This window comes from Etheostoma cragini, chromosome 22, assembly GCF_013103735.1.
Source record: "Etheostoma cragini isolate CJK2018 chromosome 22, CSU_Ecrag_1.0, whole genome shotgun sequence".
Classification (NCBI taxonomy): Eukaryota; Metazoa; Chordata; class Actinopteri; order Perciformes; family Percidae; genus Etheostoma; species Etheostoma cragini.
This window is the reverse complement of record NC_048428.1, coordinates 8646219-8664197: the sequence shown is the minus strand read 5'-3', so window position 1 is coordinate 8664197 and position 17979 is coordinate 8646219. Positions and strand designations below refer to the sequence as shown.

Here is a 17979-nt window from a genome sequence, read left to right as displayed (position 1 = left end):
TAACTTTTTTTCTTTTTTCTTTTTTTTTTTTAAGAGCGTGATTCATATGGTAACATACATTACAAATAAGTATTTTCTAATTTGTGATTGAATAGTGCAGGTAATGTGACTGGAGTTATGGCTAAAATTGAAACCCAAATTGTCACTTTCCATTAAAAACAGAATTGCAGCACAATTAATGCTAGTGTTTCAATTGGCTATGCAAGATGTAGTGAAGACAATCTTAGAATTGTAAAATAATTCAAAAGAAAATGTAAAATCCTGGGTTAAAAGTAATGTTTGCTGGCAATATTGTATTAAAAAGCATTTATTGAAAAGACTATTTACATCAGAACCAAAATCAGTCAATGTTGACCATAATACAATAATATTGCTCCCATCACCAAAACAGCTCTTTAATCTACACTGTATTATTCCTCTAATCCACTGCAGGGTCGGTACAGCTTGACAAGGCCGGCGCAAACAATGTTTAGGTTCTATTGAAAATGTGGCTGCAATTTGTTGAGGGGAGCATAATTCAAGTAAAAACACTTGAACTTAAGCATAATTCAAACTAAAGTACACGTCAGCTGTCTCAGGCCTGTACTACAAAGCAAGATTTGGTGTTAACTAGGTACCTTTTGGGTTCAACCCAGGGTTTTCTGCATTACGATGGATTACTGGTTTAAATCATATGGTAACCTGCTGAACACCTAACCTAGTCAAAGGGTTAGAGAGATTAGAATATCTGCTGGAGCTTGGTGCGCTCAACTAAGTCAAAACATTCAGAGACCAACAACCCTGTTACTTTCCCTGGTGGGTATTTTAATGAAAGATTTTCAGCAGTTTATTATGTATCTTTGCCGTGTGTTGCCAATGTGCCTTTTTTCTCATGGCTTTCCACTGTCAAGGTTGCAACTGAAATACTAAAGCCAGGACAGTTTATTGAAAGCACAAAGGTAATTACGGTCAGATCTGTGCTTGACTGATTGGGAAGTGATATTGATAAGTGATGCAGTGCAATGTAATCATCCGCTATTTTTTGCCAGCCTTCCTTCCCGGGTTAGGGAGCAGCGACTGTATTGCATTTTGCCTGTAAAACCATGTCTGTCTTCATATTTATGTGGAATTATAGCTTGCTCCAATATGCATCTCTGGTAGATGTTTGTGATTGGTCATGCTGTGCAAACACCGCCTCTTATGTTAACGTGCGTCGCAGGATTGGGAAACCCTGGGTTGATTGAACTGGTCAACTTCTGTCTTGAGCTCATGCCGTGAAGCTGGGTAACTGAAATATATCCAGGGCATGTTGATCTTGATTTGTAGTACACGCCTCAAGTGGGAACCAGAGCAGATGATGTCATGCCACACTACATCATTGATTAAATCCATTTACTCCTGTATCGCATCATACATTTGAACTATTCGCTCCCTTTGTAATGAAATATCCTATTTTATCCTTAAACACACAATAGCCCTCTCCAGCTTACCCTGCAGCTGGCCCTCCAACCAACTGTCCCTTATTACAATGATGGATCGGGTTTAACCATTAGCTCCTTTCAAATCAAGATAGAGGCCATTGTTTCTCCTCCCACATTGGAGGTGTATGACTGAAAGCAAGACAGGAGAATTACGATTGTCCATGTGTGCTATGAGGGAATGTTTGTTTATAGCTATACGTCTGATATCTAGTCCATCTTGAGACTACGGTAGATGTAGCGGATAAATGCCAGTGAGGCCCAGAACGACACGCTGCCCAGCATCAGCGAGAAGACCATTGCTGTGAGCAGAGAGTAACCAAAGAACTCGGTGCTCTGCACCAGGCCGCTCATAGAGGACCGGTTCCGGTAGTAGAAAACGGAGTAGACAAAGATGAAGAGGCCAGTGGAGCCGGTGCTCAGGACGCTCCGCCACCACCACCGGTGGTCTTCGCCAGATAGCAGGAAGTAGGTGAGAGCAACAGAGATGCAGGCTCCCACTGAGAGGAGGATGGCGAAGACGCACAGCAGGATGCCGTAGAGTGTGTAGTGCTCTCTGCCCCAAACCGTAGCAAAGATGTAGTACAGCTCCACTGAAATGGCACTGGGAGAAAAAATTGATAAAAGAAATAAATGAAAATTGAGGTGGATAAATCCTTAGAATGGTAATTAAAAAAAAAACTGGACCCGTCAGTCATGTCAAGTTTAACAAAGGTTAAACTTTAACTGAAAACATTTGCAGTGTAGCTACACGTTATCCAAACTATTTTGGACCTATATGTAATACAAAAGCTAAAAAGCAGAACACCAATAAGTGTAGAAATACATTCAAAGTAGGGACCTCCATTATATTTTCATTCTTTGACAATTATCCTTTTTCCTTTCTTGACATACAAATAAAATCTCATTCTGCAATGTACTTATTGCTACCAAAAATCTAACTACTGATAGACATGTTTATGTATGAGTGGTCATATTAACCATTGCATGGGGATTTATGAGCCGAGCAACTCTTTACCACACACAGAGACATCTCACCTGAATGGCAGGAATCCGCCGATGGCCATGTGTACAGCTGTGTGTTTGTACCAGGGCTGTGTAGGGATCTGCCGGGCGATGTTGCGAGTGCGGCATGGCGCCTGGAAGCTGCCGGCTCGGTTCTTTCCCACAATGCCGCCGATGACGGTGAGTGGAAAGCCCACCAGCACCCAGGCTCCCAGAATGAGGAGCACTGTGGTGGCCGGCAGAGCCTGAGTGGAGCCGCTCCACCAGTGGATCGAGTTTACAACACTCCATGTCAGGAACAGAGGAGCTGTGGGAATGAAGGACCAATTGAATAAAGGATTGGCATTGTTTTGAATTATTCCAGGTAATTCTTTGAGGAAATGTGCCCCAGAGTATTGCTAAAAATGATCTATCATATGAGTTTTTAAATGAGGAAGCTATAATGCTCCTGCAAAGTGTGAATGCTGTTAATACATTATAGATTATTAAATAAATTATTAACTGAGTAGGGTAGCACTGCAAAGCACCACAAAACAAAACTAATGTAACAGCAGCATCAGAAAAGTTGCTGTATAAACTCATACTGAGTTTAGAAAGAATAAAGAGATTTAGGAGATGTATTTGTCATAAAGATCAGTCCTTCCTCTGCTGAGGAGAATCTGCTACTCACACTTTTACTGGAAAGGTCTGACAATGTCATTGACATGCATAATAAATAGCCAGGTGGATTAACCGCTGAAAGGGGGAGACAGGGCAGGTTCGTCTCAGCCAGCAGAATATGCATTTAAAATTTCATTTACAATATATGGCAAACTTAGATATATAAGTTGGACTAAAATTGATCAGTAGCTGTTTATCATTTCCTAAGAATCCTTCAAGTTGATAATCTTATTTTGCAATGACAGTTTCAATGCATAAAAATGATGAAAAATCATGCGAGACTAGTGGTGAGACAAGAGGAAATAAAGAGCACATTAGGCAAAGATAGAGAATGGATGGAAAGAAATGGGTATAAAAACATCTGAATGTATCTGAATCCATTACAGACAAATTGAGTTTTAATCATCAGTAAAGATGCTATATGAGCATGGTTTATTTGTTTAAAGGTTTTAGGCTTCAGTACATCTTCAAGAGCTATATGAAGCTTTTTTACCCTGTAAAAAGTGATCCCAAACCCTTATGTGTCGGACTCACCGGAGAAGAGCGACGAGGTGAGGATGATGTTCCACACCCAGCGCTGGCCGTTGATCTGTGTGTAGAAGCTGCATGACACGTAGCCTGACACACAGCTGGTCAGAGCGTACAGCACGATAGCTGCAGAGTTGATGGCACCATGGCGGTGCACATTGAACATTCCCAGCAATGCCATAAAGATGATTCCTATCCCAATGGAGAGGGATTAGAGTGCTCAGACGTCTGTACATATGAAGGATGTCACTGTGTGTGCGTGCGTGTACGTGTGTCTCCATGTTCAGCCATGTGTATTGCGATGTTTGGGTGTATTTCAGAATGAATGCTCACCTGTGGCAAGAGTAAGGAACTGAGCCCCCACTCCCAGTACGGCACACAGCAGGCTTTTGTAAGGAGGAAACCTGAAGACATCAGTGTGTATGATCTTCCAGCCATTGTCTCCCTGATCCAGATCATCACAGCCGCCCTCTTCCTCCACATTGTATCTGCAGGTGAGGGGGAAAAGGCTTTCTCTCAGGATGTTATCATGTAGGAGACATCACAGGTTTCACCTTTAATTGAGATGAAATTAAGGTGTACATGGACCGGTGGGATTTGTCCCAATGCACAAAGTTCACAAAGAAACACATTCACCTCACACAATTTCAGGAGAACACCTGCTGTATGCAAGGCGGATGTCAGAGGGTCAGGCTTATGTCTAATGTCTGCAAGTATACAATATCCAAACTACCCTGTACCTAGACTTATGCATTATTTCCAGCATGATGTCTAACAGACAATGTGGAAGATTTAAAAGCCACAATGTATACATTTAAGGCCATCATATTTAAGAAATGTATATGAAACTGGTAACCTTTCCTACTTGAATAGAAAGTACAATTACTGACTATTTCTAATATTGACCAATGTGGTTAATGTCTTTTCAACTAACCAACTGATTTTGTGATGACATTTTAAATAGTCTAAATTGCGAGAAAGGATTTTAAAATTCCCCAGACCAAAAGGAGATGTCTTCATAATGCTGGTTATGGTGGACAAATTGTAAGAAAAACAAAAATCTTCCAAATCACTGTAGATTTATTTTTTGTAAGTTGACTAATACGTTATTGCATTGGTAAACAACTAAAATGTAACATACCTATATTAAAGATATTTTAATAGCCTTTATAGCCTATGTTTTTTTTTCCCCCTAACATTTCTTATCCAAAGTGATGCTGATGTTGTGTTGACGTTGGAAGTGCGTTGAGGTCATTCAGTATAACCTTTTAATATTTAAGTTGTGGAAGATAATGTTTCCTATACATTGGCTTAAAAAATAACCACTTTAGCTCCTTCGCTGACTAACCTGGCAAAGTCATTTTTAAGGACCCGCATAAGGATGATGATGACGAAGCCCAGCAGCAGCACCACCAGCACCAGCGAGTTAATGATGGAGAGCCAGTGGATCTCCAGTGTTTTGGGGAAGAACGAGTAGTCTCGTAGGCGCTCGGCTCTCCGGGAGTGAGGCAGCGGGGACTCGAACCAGCGCACACTGTAGGTGTGGGTGACCGTCAGGCTGCCTCCGCCCACTCCGACTACGCCCACCGCTGCACCCGCCCCCTCCTCCAGGGGAACAGGTTTGACGTCTTTTACTGAGACGTTAGCAAAGATCACCGAGTCGCCGTTGTACTCGATGTTGAAGTCTAGGTGAGTCCACAAACCCACCTGTTGGAGGTGGGAGAAAAGGGAACGGGAGAGCAACAAAGACAGAACAAGAGAGAGAGGGAGAAAAAAAAAAAAAAGCAAGTGAGAAATAATAACAATCTACTCCAAATATCTTCCAAGCTTTCAGAAGAACAAGTAAATGTACCTTGTGGCTGTGAGGCAGGAAGCCGCTCTCCTCTATGTAACCCACAAAACCCCAGATTGGAATGTCATCCAGGACAAACTCAAAGTAGAACAGCTCCTCGATAGCCTCACGAAGTTCATCCACCTGACACACACAAAACATATCCAAGATCACATCCCATGCATTTAAGGGCCCCAGCCTTTTAATCGTTTTTAAATTACATTACAATAGACTAGCATATCCAAGAAAACCATTTATCCGAGGAAATGTTAAGCAATGAGAATTATCAGAAGTCCTTGCAAAATGTGTTATGTAAAATGATCCTCGTCTTGCATCATCTACAATCCACCGACCATTTAGGACGTACAGTAATTTCAATTGAAAATTGAGCCATTTAATAAGTATATCCATCCATCCATTTTCATCCGCTTATCCAGGGTCTGGTCGCGGGGGCAGCAGCTCCAGCAGGGGACCCCAAACTTCCCTTTCCCAAACCACATTAACCAGCTCAGACTGGGGGATCCTGAGGTGTTCCCAAGCCAGGCTGGAGGTTTAATCCTTCCATCTAGTCCTGAGTCTTCCCCGAGGTCTCTTCCCAGCTGGACGTGCCTGGAACACCTCCCTAGGGAGGTACCCAGGAGGCATCCTTACAGATGCCCGAACTACTTCAACCTGACTCACTTTGAAGCTAAAGAGCAGCGGCTCTACTCCGAGCTCGTCTCGGATCACTGTGCTTCTCACCCTATCTCTAAGGGAGACACTATAAGCCCAGAGTATTGAAGCCTAACGCAATATGTCCGGTAGAATAAAAGTGTTACTATCACGGTCTCCTGTAAATAAATACCTGTTTCTCTGAAAGAGTGAGCTTGCAAAGTGTTTTTTTCTCCACGTTCTCTCTGAATCGGATGTCATATAAGGACTCTGCCATCCTGTCACCATCCAACACTTCTCCTAGACTCAGGGACTTGTGATGCACCTGAAGAAGAAGTGTTACAATATGAGTAACAGAGTGTAAAAAAGCACCACAACGCATCAGCTGGTCACAGTTCTGTGAGCAAGTGATTTGAAAACAGATGTAGTTATAGCGGGCAAACTGAAAACAAAAACACAACTGGCTTCAATCACACTTCATCACTGCGTGCTTGGTGTTAAAGCACCATATCCCATAATGGTGGGTAATAAATACTGTAAGTTGCTGCTATTGTACATTTTGGAAAGCACTGACTGAAAAAGGTGGATAAATAAAAAAAAAAAAAAAAAAAAGGGGTTCATACACTTTGCAACGTTCCTAACAAGCCTTCATCAGCGAAGTCCAAAAATAAAGACTCAAATAAAATCCCTTTCAATGCTACGTCCTGCTCACAAGCTACGTAAAGGAAAGGAAAGGAAAAAATGCCATCTCAGAGCCATGTTGTTGTTCCCTTTTTTATAATCATTTTAACATTTCCATTTTGTTGCCAGACAGAGATACAGTACCTTTCAGATAAACACATTTTACAAGAAAACTATTAGTGTCCACATTTAGCATGACAAAATATTCTACAGTTCCTTTGTGGATTTCAGTAGCCCATTAATACACAGCGCAACAGAACAGAGACTGACCTTCTCCGGCCTGCAAACAGGCAGGGTGTAGTAGTGATATGTCTCCTGGGGGTTATGATAAGGGCCCACTTTGTTGACATAGAGAGTCACGTTCTCCCCCTGCTTGTAGCCCACTGCCCAGCCTGAGAACAAGGACAGGATCAAGACGCAGTGCAGGCCCATCGCCCTCTGGCAGCCACCTGGCCGGTGTCCTATTCCACACTGCATAACCCCTGTTGCAAAGATGGACAGTTCATGAGGGACACCTGTGCTATTTAAACTGGACTGTCTGTCCAGAGACATACATGAGACATACAGTATGCCTCTCAGTTCAAGTCAGGAAATGAGGTCATCTCCATGCCACTTACACATGATACGTGAGGATTTATGTGTCAAGTGGAACATTTTATGCAATGTCACTCCCTTAACGGTCTATCACACACAGCAGGAACTGTGATAAACTGTGAAACCACAATTAGTTTCAATGTATTTCATCAGTTGTATTAGTCCAGAGAGGCTTTTTGACTATAATTAAACGAGCTCTGTCAGCCATTTTTAACACTACAGGGGTCTCCCCAGAACTGCACAGTTAGATGTTGCTTTTACTTTCAAAATAGAAACACCGTTTGGACACTGCATACTAAACTTGCATGCACATTTTTATTAACACCACATTTTGAAAGGGAAATAATGATGCAACAGAGAATTGTTTCATTTTTTCTTTGAAGAAAGCACTGCATGTAAAAAATGACCTACCATAAATATGTATTAAAAAGCAATAGATTAGCAAATTGTGTCCTCAGCACCACAAAGAAAACAGGTCTCATCACTTTTGATGTATAAAAAGGAATTTAAGAGGTTGATCCATGGTCAGCACTGACTTCCCATTACTGGTCAAATGTCACAATGCAAAATATCTGTGTATTAATGCAATTAAAATCCCCAAAAAAAAAAGTCCTGTCTGTGCTCTGTAGAATTATGCTGACTTTCAAATGTCAATGTTAACGAAAAGTCGGAGTGCAGATGGTGACAGCAGATTTTAGTTAAAATGTGGATGCCCCTTAAGGAGAGTGTATGTGGTTATTAAATAGTGGTCTTTTTTCCTCACTTAAATATAGATTTAGCTGGTTTCTGATCAGAGTAACATACACCGTGACCCAGGTGTGCTCTGTGTTGAGTTTCAGCAAAAACGTGCCGTGTCAAGAAGCTGATCACTTGTCAATAATCAATGATTTCCTGTGTCAAAGGTTTCCTTTTATGCCTTTTTTATAGTAGCATCCCACCTGCAGCTTTGGATCTCCTGAACTTTGTAGTAGCGGGACAGCCAATGGTTTTTGTTGTTGTTTTTTTCTTCTTTAAAAAAAAATCTGATTTAAATCTAAAAACTGGGGGGGTTCTCAGATTTATATTAGCCTGACAAATAACAGCAACAACTGAAAACTATAGCCAAAGCAGTCTTGCTTGTAAAAACTATTTGCATTGACAGTGAGTTAAGTATAATAAATGATATTCCCAAATTTGCTGCACTAAGACCAAAGGAAGATCAAGTATGTTTGTTCAGCAGATTCCATGTAAATAAACGTGATAATAATGAGGGGCCTCACTGATTCACGTCCAACTTATCAAGTCTACATCAACACTGTTTTATTCCAAAGAGCCAGCTTGCTTTTTCATTATCAGCCCTGACTCACGAAGACAGCAATTGACAACATGGCAGAGGTTGGAAAAATCTGTACAACCAGTTTAATTGTTATGTTACACTTACTTCAGTTCCAATGCTGCAGATCCAACTAAACCTGTCTGTCCGCCGGATTCCTCGGACTCCAGGCCCCGACAGTCTCCTCTGCTCCGGTATGCGCAGATGATGGAGCTCAATGTAAAGATTTTCAGCTAAACATCTTGAAAATCCTCGATGAAATGTGCCAACGTATTATGCATTCATTGCGATCAGATCCGGGTACACCAAGTACTTTTATTGACACATGCGACAGTAGAAGAGGGGACCGACTCCACGTCACCTTAAAAAATAAGAATAACGACGATTCGGTTGAGTTTTCCGGAGTGGGCGGAGAAACAAAAACACACCTCCGACCTTACCGGTTATTCGCAGCCTGTTAAATATCCCTCTCGTAAGCCATTTGAAAATAATGTGGTTTACTTTTGTGCTTTAACGCCACCAAAAACAACAACATTTAAACCGTTTGAGCTCCTGTCTAAGCGACTCTATTATTGTGCTCTTTTGACCGGATTTCCTTCAACCTCAATGAACCAATCGAATGCCCTTTCAGCTACTTCCTTGTTAGAACTCAGACCGGTTTAATCATACCTGCACTATCGATGCGCATTACTACAGCGTCTTTGACGATGCCGTGCTCGATAGATTGATAGGTTATGCCTTCTGTTTGAGTTCCCGCGAAAGGGACGTAATTCTTCGCGCTCGAGACGCAGGGGACAAGTGCACAAAGTCGAGTGTAACAGCTAACTGGTGAGTAGAAAACAGTAAGACGTAATTAAACATATAGCTAATGCATACCGTTATTGCGCTAAAAGCATCTACAATAGTCATTTGTGTTTTAGCCCTCCAGCTAGTTTTATTTATGCAGCTTTTCCTTTGTCCGGCAAAGCTAACGTTGCTTTTTATGATACGCTCGGTCCCCGCAACCCAGTTTTCCTTAAATAAATCGACAATTTAACGTGGGCGTCTTTTCACTGTAAATCCCCACTAGTAGAACAAGCTTATCTCATGTTTTAGCTATTGGCAATAACTTGTCTTTAATTCGGCAAGCATCCAGTAAAGCAACACATATGTAAACAAAATGTAAACATAAAATTAGGTCGTATTGCTCTCACGTTTTATACAACTTTGGGGGATCTCAAGTCTCATGTAAGGTTATCTGTTATTGCCCTCCTGAGTGTGGTCAGGAGGATGGATGTATATGACTATAGAATTAAAAAAAAGGATTATATTGTTTTTCAGAATTTGGTGATTTCAGTTTAACTTCAGCCCAACACAATGGGAATACACGGACTTGCTAAACTGATTGCTGACCATGCCCCCGGTGCCATCAAAGAGCAGGACATCAAGAACTACTTTGGTACGAATCTATTTCTCTACATAGTGACGAGGCCTGCAGAAGAAGTGATCATTGGATCAAATGAAAGTTTAATGATCTCCTTTGGTAAATCGGATATGGAGATACAACAAAGATTGTAGGTCTTTGTAATTCAATAAAGATTAATAGAACCCGAGACCAGTTACCAGCAATGTATCATAGTGGTGTACTAATAATTTCAAATTGATTGTTAAAACCGTTATTTTTTGTCTTGTATTAACGAAATCCTAGTATGACTTAACAAATCTTAAGTACTTTACTAGGGCTGCACAATAGAAGGAAAATCCGCAATAAAAACCGCTAAAGATCAAGATAACACTATTACTTGTTATAAATAAACAGATATTAAAGTGTACCCGTTTCTGCGTTTCTGTTGTTTTCAGTATTCTGTTCAAATACAACTAATTTCTTGTTAAATTAAAACAAATTAAAGGAAATCATTTCCAACATTCTTTTATTGAACACTTGAACATTGAATTGAATATAAAAGGCACCACTAAAAAAGAGATTTTTCAGTTTTTGCAATTGCAGTTTTCAACTGTTATTTCTTTTAACTAACACAACTTTCTTTTCACGATATGTCGCCGCCTTTACGCGATGTGTGTATTGTGGCTGTTGATATGGCAATAACAATAAAAATTACAATGTATTGTGGAGCCCTATACTTGACACTAGTTTATAATGTATACTGTTCATTGATCCCATTGGGGAAATAACAAGCATTTATAATATTAATAATGAAGGGATTGAAGGTTTGCCGTCAATGCAAAAAATAGTTTTGAGACCCCTGCTGCTTTTAACATGCCAAACTGGTGTTCTGGACTTTTGCAGGCAGAAAAATTGCCATAGATGCCTCCATGTGTCTGTACCAGTTCCTGATTGCTGTGCGACAGGATGGGAACCTTCTGCAGAATGAGGATGGCGAGACAACGAGGTACATCCCCCAACACTACAGACGGATTGTGATAGTAGGGAACACTTTAGAGCTACAGTTCTGGGATTAATCCTAGACTAGGTAGCTCAAATCTTGACACAAGGCTGACATATGTCTGTTACCTGCTCTTTTCCTCAGCCACCTGATGGGAATGTTCTACCGGACAATCCGCATGCTGGAACATGGCATCAAACCTGTGTACGTGTTTGACGGCAAGCCCCCACAGCTCAAGTCTGCAGAGGTTAGTATGGGCTCCGACTTCCTCTGGTGCTTTTTTCCCCTCTAAATTCTGTTTTTGTGAGTAGCAGTCAGATTGGTCTTTTTATTGCTGTGTATTATTGCTGTTGATCGCATTTCACCTGTAATCCTGATCAATTACATCAACCAACAGTAGAACTGTGGCAAGAGGATTTTCTGTATTCTGTTGTTCGATAGATTAATCAATGCAAAAATATTTCAGTGCTGTTTGTATGTGGAAATCAATTATTTTGCAATAGAATGAGGCAATAGGCTTATATGTCACATGAACATTTTACAGAATTACATTTGCTCTCATTCTCCTATTTAAATAAAGAATTAGGTTTGTATTTTGTTTCATCTTTCATTTCCTCTCTTTGCTCTTCTTGGCACCCCCAGCTGGAGAAGAGAGGGGAGAGGAGGGCAGAAGCTGAAAAGATGCTTGCTCAGGCACAGGAATTGGGTACAGTTACTTTTCCACGTTACTAAACAATAATAATGAGTGGTGCAAATCGGGCTTTATTGTGTGTGTTATCATGTAGACTGTCAATGGGAGATCAAAATCTTTTTGCCAATTAACGGATACGTAAACCAATGTGATCGGTGTCATGTATTCATGTTATATATTAAGTTTTGTTTACGTGGTAGAGAATGTAAAGAAGACGTTTTACTGTATTAAAATGTGGGCAAAATGGTTTGTCTCCTCCCAGGGGAACAAGAGAATATTGACAAATTCAGCAAGCGTCTGGTAAAAGTCACCAGGCAGCATAATGACGAGTGTAAGAAGCTGCTGACCCTGATGGGAGTGCCCTTCATTGAAGTAAGATCCACTCTCACTTTGCAACTCTTGCTGGCTTTAAGAATATTTCCACATTTGTATTGACAATGTTTTTGCTAACTTTAGGAAACATTTCTGTTGTTTTCAGTGCTCTTTCTAGAGCTGCACGATTTTTTGAATTGTGATTTTCTTTTCTTTTTTCTTCACATTTTGCCATTAAAAAGTATTGCGCCCTTCTGCAATTTGGATATATCACTAGTCCATATTGCGATTTCTATACAATTGCAATTAATTGACGCTCTAGCTCTCTCTAACATGTTTATCATTATTTTCTAGTTGCATGTTTACTGTAAGAAAGGCTTAAAGGGGGCCTGACAGATGGACGTCTGGGTAGCTCACCTGGTAGAGCGGGCGCATATATATATATATATATATATATATATATTTGTTTACTCCGGGAATGTTGGAGAAAGGTCTTGTAACAGGAAAGCTATGCGTTATTAATCTGTGAAATGTAATGTATGTGTTTTGTCTTGCAGGCTCCATGTGAAGCGGAGGCCACCTGTGCTGCTCTGGTGAAAGAAGGGAAGGTCTTTGCTACAGCAACAGAGGATATGGATGGGCTGACCTTTGGGACGAATGTCCTGCTCAGACACCTCACTGCCAGTGAAGCAAAGTAATGTTCCACCTGCTTCCACCATCACGGCATCCTTCTTTGGCAACTTGTTTGAGGGGGAAAATGTGGCCAAATTATCTAAGTTCATGTGTTCTATTTTAATGATGTCAGTGTTGTAGGGTTGTCCAACCCACTCTAAATAACACAGGAGAAACACTACATGCTACAAGTACTACAGCCATAAAACTGTTTGAAAAAGAGCTACTGTCCCCTGAATGTTCTCCTTTGTTTTATTAAGGTGATAACACATCTCAGTCATTATGAAACTAAACACATGTCCATTCAATCCTCTTAAATTACTGTGTATATTTAAGGCTTGAAAGAGGAGACTATATGCTGCTTGTTACAAGGGATTTTATTTGTTTTAGGAAACTTCCTATCCAGGAGTTCCACTTCAGTCGCATCCTGCAGGACATCGGCCTGACCAACGAACAGGTAATGTTGATTTTTGTTTTTACTTTTAGAAAGGTGCAGCAAAATATTTACGCAGGAGTGTAATTTTTTATCTGAGGTAAATTTTAAGAACAAGTTCTGCTTTCATCACGCTGATTGTTCCCTCTGCAAGCTGTCACCCTACAGTGCAATATTTCACTGAAATTCAGTCGTCCTGGTAATTAGAACTGTAAACACCGGTGGAGCAGGAACAAGATTGATATTTTGCACTTTCTTACATTGACTCCTTTTTTCTTTCTACGGTCCATCCTAGTTTATAGACCTGTGTATTCTGCTGGGCTGCGACTACTGCGGCACCATCAAGGGAATTGGCCCCAAGAGAGCCATTGACCTGATCAGACAGCACGGCTGCATTGAGGAGATCTTAGAAAACATTGACCCCAAAGTGAGTTTTTATGTCTGCTACAATCCAGAAGTTCCGGCAGTTAAACAAGGAGGTTCGGTTCTGAATCTTGGTGTGTCTCTTGCTTTCTTTCACACAGAAGCACCCTGCTCCCGAGGACTGGCTGTACAAAGAGGCCCGGGGTTTGTTCTTGAAGGCAGAAGTAGTGGATTGTTCCACAGTGGATTTGAAGTGGAACGAGCCGGATGAGGAGGCCCTAATCCAGTTCATGTGTTCCGAGAAACAGTTCAGGTGAACCATCAGAAGACTCTTTTCAGTGCTGTGCTGGATTCATTTTCTTTGCTTGGTTATTGAGATTTCTTGCATTGATTATCATGAATGTTCCAGTAATGACATGATCGGACCAGCTGTTTATACAACATCTGACCACTAGGCGGCACTGCAGAGAGGCAGCGTTTATGGCTCTAGCATCACTAAAGCACACAGCCGTTCCACTCATGATTTAAGGTTTACAGCACATACTGGAGTCTGTTCAGGAAGAACTCTTTACATGAGACACTGACAGTGTGTTTTGGTCTTTACCATCTTCTAAATGCTGCTTTGGTGCAGAACAACATGGCCGTTTTAAGTGATTAATTTAATTTGGGAATGTGTGTGCAGTGAGGACAGGATCCGTAACGGCTGTAAGAAGATTCTGAAGAGCCGACAGGGCAGCACACAGGGACGACTGGACTCTTTCTTCACCATCACGGGATCTCTATCCTCCAAACGAAAGGTACCTTTAGAGCAACTGCAGTTGCTCTAAATTGCCTTTTAAGTTATTTTTAATATGACCACCTACAGTAGAATGTCACATGCAATATCCACTATCAGAATCTATATTCAGATTTTTTACTGTAAAAAGTAAGCAGAGGTGTTTAGTAGGCTGCTTTATTATCTGTATATTGTCAATTTATTCTTACAGTAGGTGGTGATGTTGTACTCAGTTGATTTATTCCTTTTTTTGCATTACTTAGGAACCTGAGCTTAAAGGATCAGCAAAAAAGAAGCAGAAGACCGGAGCTACGCCCGGAAAATTTAGGAAAGGAAAATAGACTAACAGTAGGGCTCCTTTGATTCTTTTGGGAAATATTTGTTGTAATTAACACCTAGTATAAAATCCAGCATAAAGCACACAGTGAGGCAGGAGGGAGCTGCAACACATTAAGAGGTTGGGATTAGTTCAGCTGAACAACTGTATGTATCGACCAAACATGATTTGTTGATGTAAAATTGAGAAAAATCCAACCTAAGAGTGTTCTGAGTGTGAGTGTTTTATCAAAGTGTATTTTCTGTTATTGAATAAAAGTTTTGTAGAGCAATTTGTTAGCCTTTTGATTTATCCACTTGGTTAAATTTATAACTTACAAAACGGTTTAGAAATAGTTATTTCATGCTGTGGAAAGCTTGGATGCATCAAGGTGGGCGTCAGGAACAGCCTGCTGGATCTTGCCGTCGTGCAGCTCTCCAACCGCTGGGAGGAGGCTGACTTTGCATCCCAGGGGCCCTTCATCACGGCCCTCAGCAGCACCTCGGAGATGCTGCTCATCGTTCTGGGCTGCTATCACTGAGATTCTTACAGCTGGTTTAGATCAAGACACTCCACCAAACCAGTGAAGGTAAGCTAGATGAGTGGGTACATTATTTAACTGAACGCCAGACCACAATGCACTGCAGCCGCATTTCAGTTTTTGTTGACGTGAAGGGAGACCGGTTCACTGTCTGAACTCAAACTGGGTAGCTACAGTTACATAGTATGCGTCTTAACCACATCAGCAGGCCCTGTTTAAGGTTTAGTAAATTGGAGGCAAGGTAGTTGGAGACAGCAAATTGTAACAATGACTTTTCTCAAACATTTATTTTCCCATCCTAACAGTACACATTTCATATCAAATTTGTCCATCAGTCATCTGCTGAAACAAAGTTGATCTTATAAACAAGTTCACTGTTGAGCAATAGCTGAGGGTTTAAGAAATGAAAGTCATGAAAAAGAGCTCTTGTCCTTAATGTTTTGACCTGTGTGAGAGTTAGTCAGATTGTAAGGCAACTGTAACAAGTGCTACAGAATTAACTTGACGTGTTGCAACCATTTTGCAGTAAGCACTGAGCTGTGATCAAAACTTCTCATTTTCCACAGGACTCAGGAGAAGCAGACTACGTCAGGGATTGAGATTCAAGCATCATGAAGCAAAGGACAAAGATGTCATGTTAAACAATGGAATCATACTGCGTTTGTTTCAAATATGTGTTGGTGTGCCACATACAAGGAAGTGGATCACATTTTATTTGTCTGCCAGATTTAGTTTAATTTTTAGTATAATGCACAAAGCTGTCAATTTGACAGGTTATATGAAAGGAATAAATGAAAAATAAAAACAATATGCAACATACATCCAACAAACAAAAAAGCAGGTCAAAATAACCCTTCCCAATTCACTGCCTATGTCAGTATCTGCCTGTCCCAATGATAATCCACAATAAGAGAATCATTGAATGTAATTCCATTAAACTGTGCTTGATAAGTATTTGTAAAGACTGGAATGAGTTCAAAAAAGATCCCCATGCATTCTGAAATCTTGTATTTGAATGCTGAAGCAAGGACTTGATTTTTTTTTAGCTTTAGGCAAGACATAATATCAGTCAACAATTGTGTCTGAGTGGGCGGGGCAGGTTGATGAGACATGAGCCCTATGAACCACTTTCAATTGGATATCGCAGTGGGAAGCACAACGAGAAGTGGAATTAACCAGTTTAAGAACGGAACTCCATCTTCTGACAAAGAAGCCCAGGTCTTTTCCCCAAACTGCTTTGAACTTGTCCACAGGGGCGTGCCTTAGACGCAACGTCCTGCTATATAAAAGGCAGAGACAATTCTCTTTTGAGATGGGTTTAAAGAAAGAAATAGATCAACAAGGGAAGTGTCTGCTGATATAGAAGAGCTAGACATCTTAAAACACAAAATGTCTTGAAGTTTAAATTTGTGAATAAAATTCTCTGGCATTCATTTGCAATGATTGCATTATTTATCTTGTGTGTGTAAAGAGAGCAACACAGCACATACATCGTAATTGGAGAGAAAGGCTTGAATAAAACAAGTCGATTTACTTACTGCACTGGGGTTAGTAGAAAATTGGTCTAAATGGGGATATAACTCACAATTGGAATCAAGTAGAATTGATGAAAATAACTCTTTGAAGAAAAAACAACAACAACAACATACATTTACCATTAGGAGCATATACATTGACAAATACCTATAGAATTTTCCAGCCACAATAACATGCCAACCAAACTTGTCAGAGATCACATTTTGTGGCACAAAAGGTTATATTCCGGCTGATAAAGGATTGAGACTCCTCTGGCTTGAAAGCAAGAGTGGAACCCCTGCCCCACTCAACCTGACAAGAGACGGCCGTTGTCCTAGTTACAAATAGAAGTTTCTTGCATAAAGTCTATTTCTGTTTTGAGATAAGAAAATACCTCTTATTTTAAGAGGACGACATTTGACATTCAGGATCACAAGTTTAGAAGGTGTCTACTTGTGCATGATAAATAAAAAGTAAAGTTGCACCATACATACAATGAACCAAAAGTCAGGCTGAACACTAACCAACAGGTCAGTACAGGTTGAAAGTGGCTAGTGTAAATAATGTGCTTGAATATATTGCTCAAGTGTTACTGGCAGTGACAACCCCCTGGAAACTGGAGAGAAAGGCACGCATGTCGGTTACTAATGAGGTAGAGGCATGTTTAAAAAAATATCAAATGTTTTTTTTTCTAATAAATCAAAATGGGCAGGGGCTAAAACTGCTGACAGAAAAGAAAAGGGTTAATTAACAGAACTTCTTAAAATGGTAGGATGGGTAAAATGATTACAATTATGTAAAATTATAACAATAATGTTAAACAGTCTTGTCAGCAATCTTTTAAGCATGTTTAAAATAAATATTAAGCCCTAAATAACCTATTAATCTTCACAGCAAAATGGTGCAGTCTATGTTGTGTCCCAAAAAAAAGATGGCACCTGCTCTGAAAGAAATAAACTAGATACAAAAAAGGAACAAATGTACGGTAACCCACTTAGTAAAAGTGCTCATGTTAAGCTTTTAGGCATTTCCCCCCTTTCCTCTGTCATACATACAGTATATGTATACGTATATATAGAAATCAGAATAAAGTATTTCTGATTCTGATTTCTGATTCTGATATAGGGTATGGATATATACATATGTATGTATAATATATATATGTATATATATATATATGTATATATGGAAATCTGAATAAAGTATTTCTGATTCTGATTTCTGATTCTGATATAGGGTATAGATATATACATATGTA

General features: G+C 40.2%; 2 protein-coding genes across 3 annotated transcripts; one reads left to right on the top strand and one right to left on the bottom strand.

Annotated features, from left to right (window-relative positions):
- Window positions 1-1065: 1065 nt before the first annotated feature.
- Window positions 1066-9297, bottom strand: tm9sf1 (transmembrane 9 superfamily member 1). 2 transcript variants are annotated; one of them, XM_034862292.1, is made up of 9 exons: window positions 8802-9297; window positions 7084-7295; window positions 6326-6457; window positions 5503-5625; window positions 4999-5357; window positions 3984-4138; window positions 3657-3842; window positions 2496-2769; window positions 1066-2061 (listed from the first exon to the last, which is right to left on the bottom strand). In XM_034862292.1, the coding sequence occupies exons 2-9, from the start codon at window positions 7288-7290 to the stop codon at window positions 1668-1670; spliced, it is 1830 nt and encodes a 609-aa protein (XP_034718183.1). In that variant the 5' UTR covers window positions 7291-7295; window positions 8802-9297; the 3' UTR covers window positions 1066-1667. The 2 variants fall into 2 exon arrangements, with proteins under 2 accessions (XP_034718183.1, XP_034718184.1); XM_034862293.1 differs by having other exon boundaries at window positions 8828-9297.
- An 83-nt stretch (window positions 9298-9380) lies between these two features.
- Window positions 9381-14872, top strand: fen1 (flap structure-specific endonuclease 1). The gene is made up of 12 exons (XM_034862304.1): window positions 9381-9547; window positions 10040-10157; window positions 11007-11109; window positions 11248-11350; window positions 11746-11809; window positions 12057-12166; window positions 12664-12800; window positions 13169-13235; window positions 13507-13638; window positions 13736-13887; window positions 14257-14371; window positions 14613-14872. Exons 2-12 carry the CDS (start codon window positions 10076-10078, stop codon window positions 14688-14690), a joined length of 1143 nt encoding a protein of 380 aa, XP_034718195.1. The 5' UTR covers window positions 9381-9547; window positions 10040-10075; the 3' UTR covers window positions 14691-14872.
- The last annotated feature ends 3107 nt before the right edge of the window (window positions 14873-17979 follow it).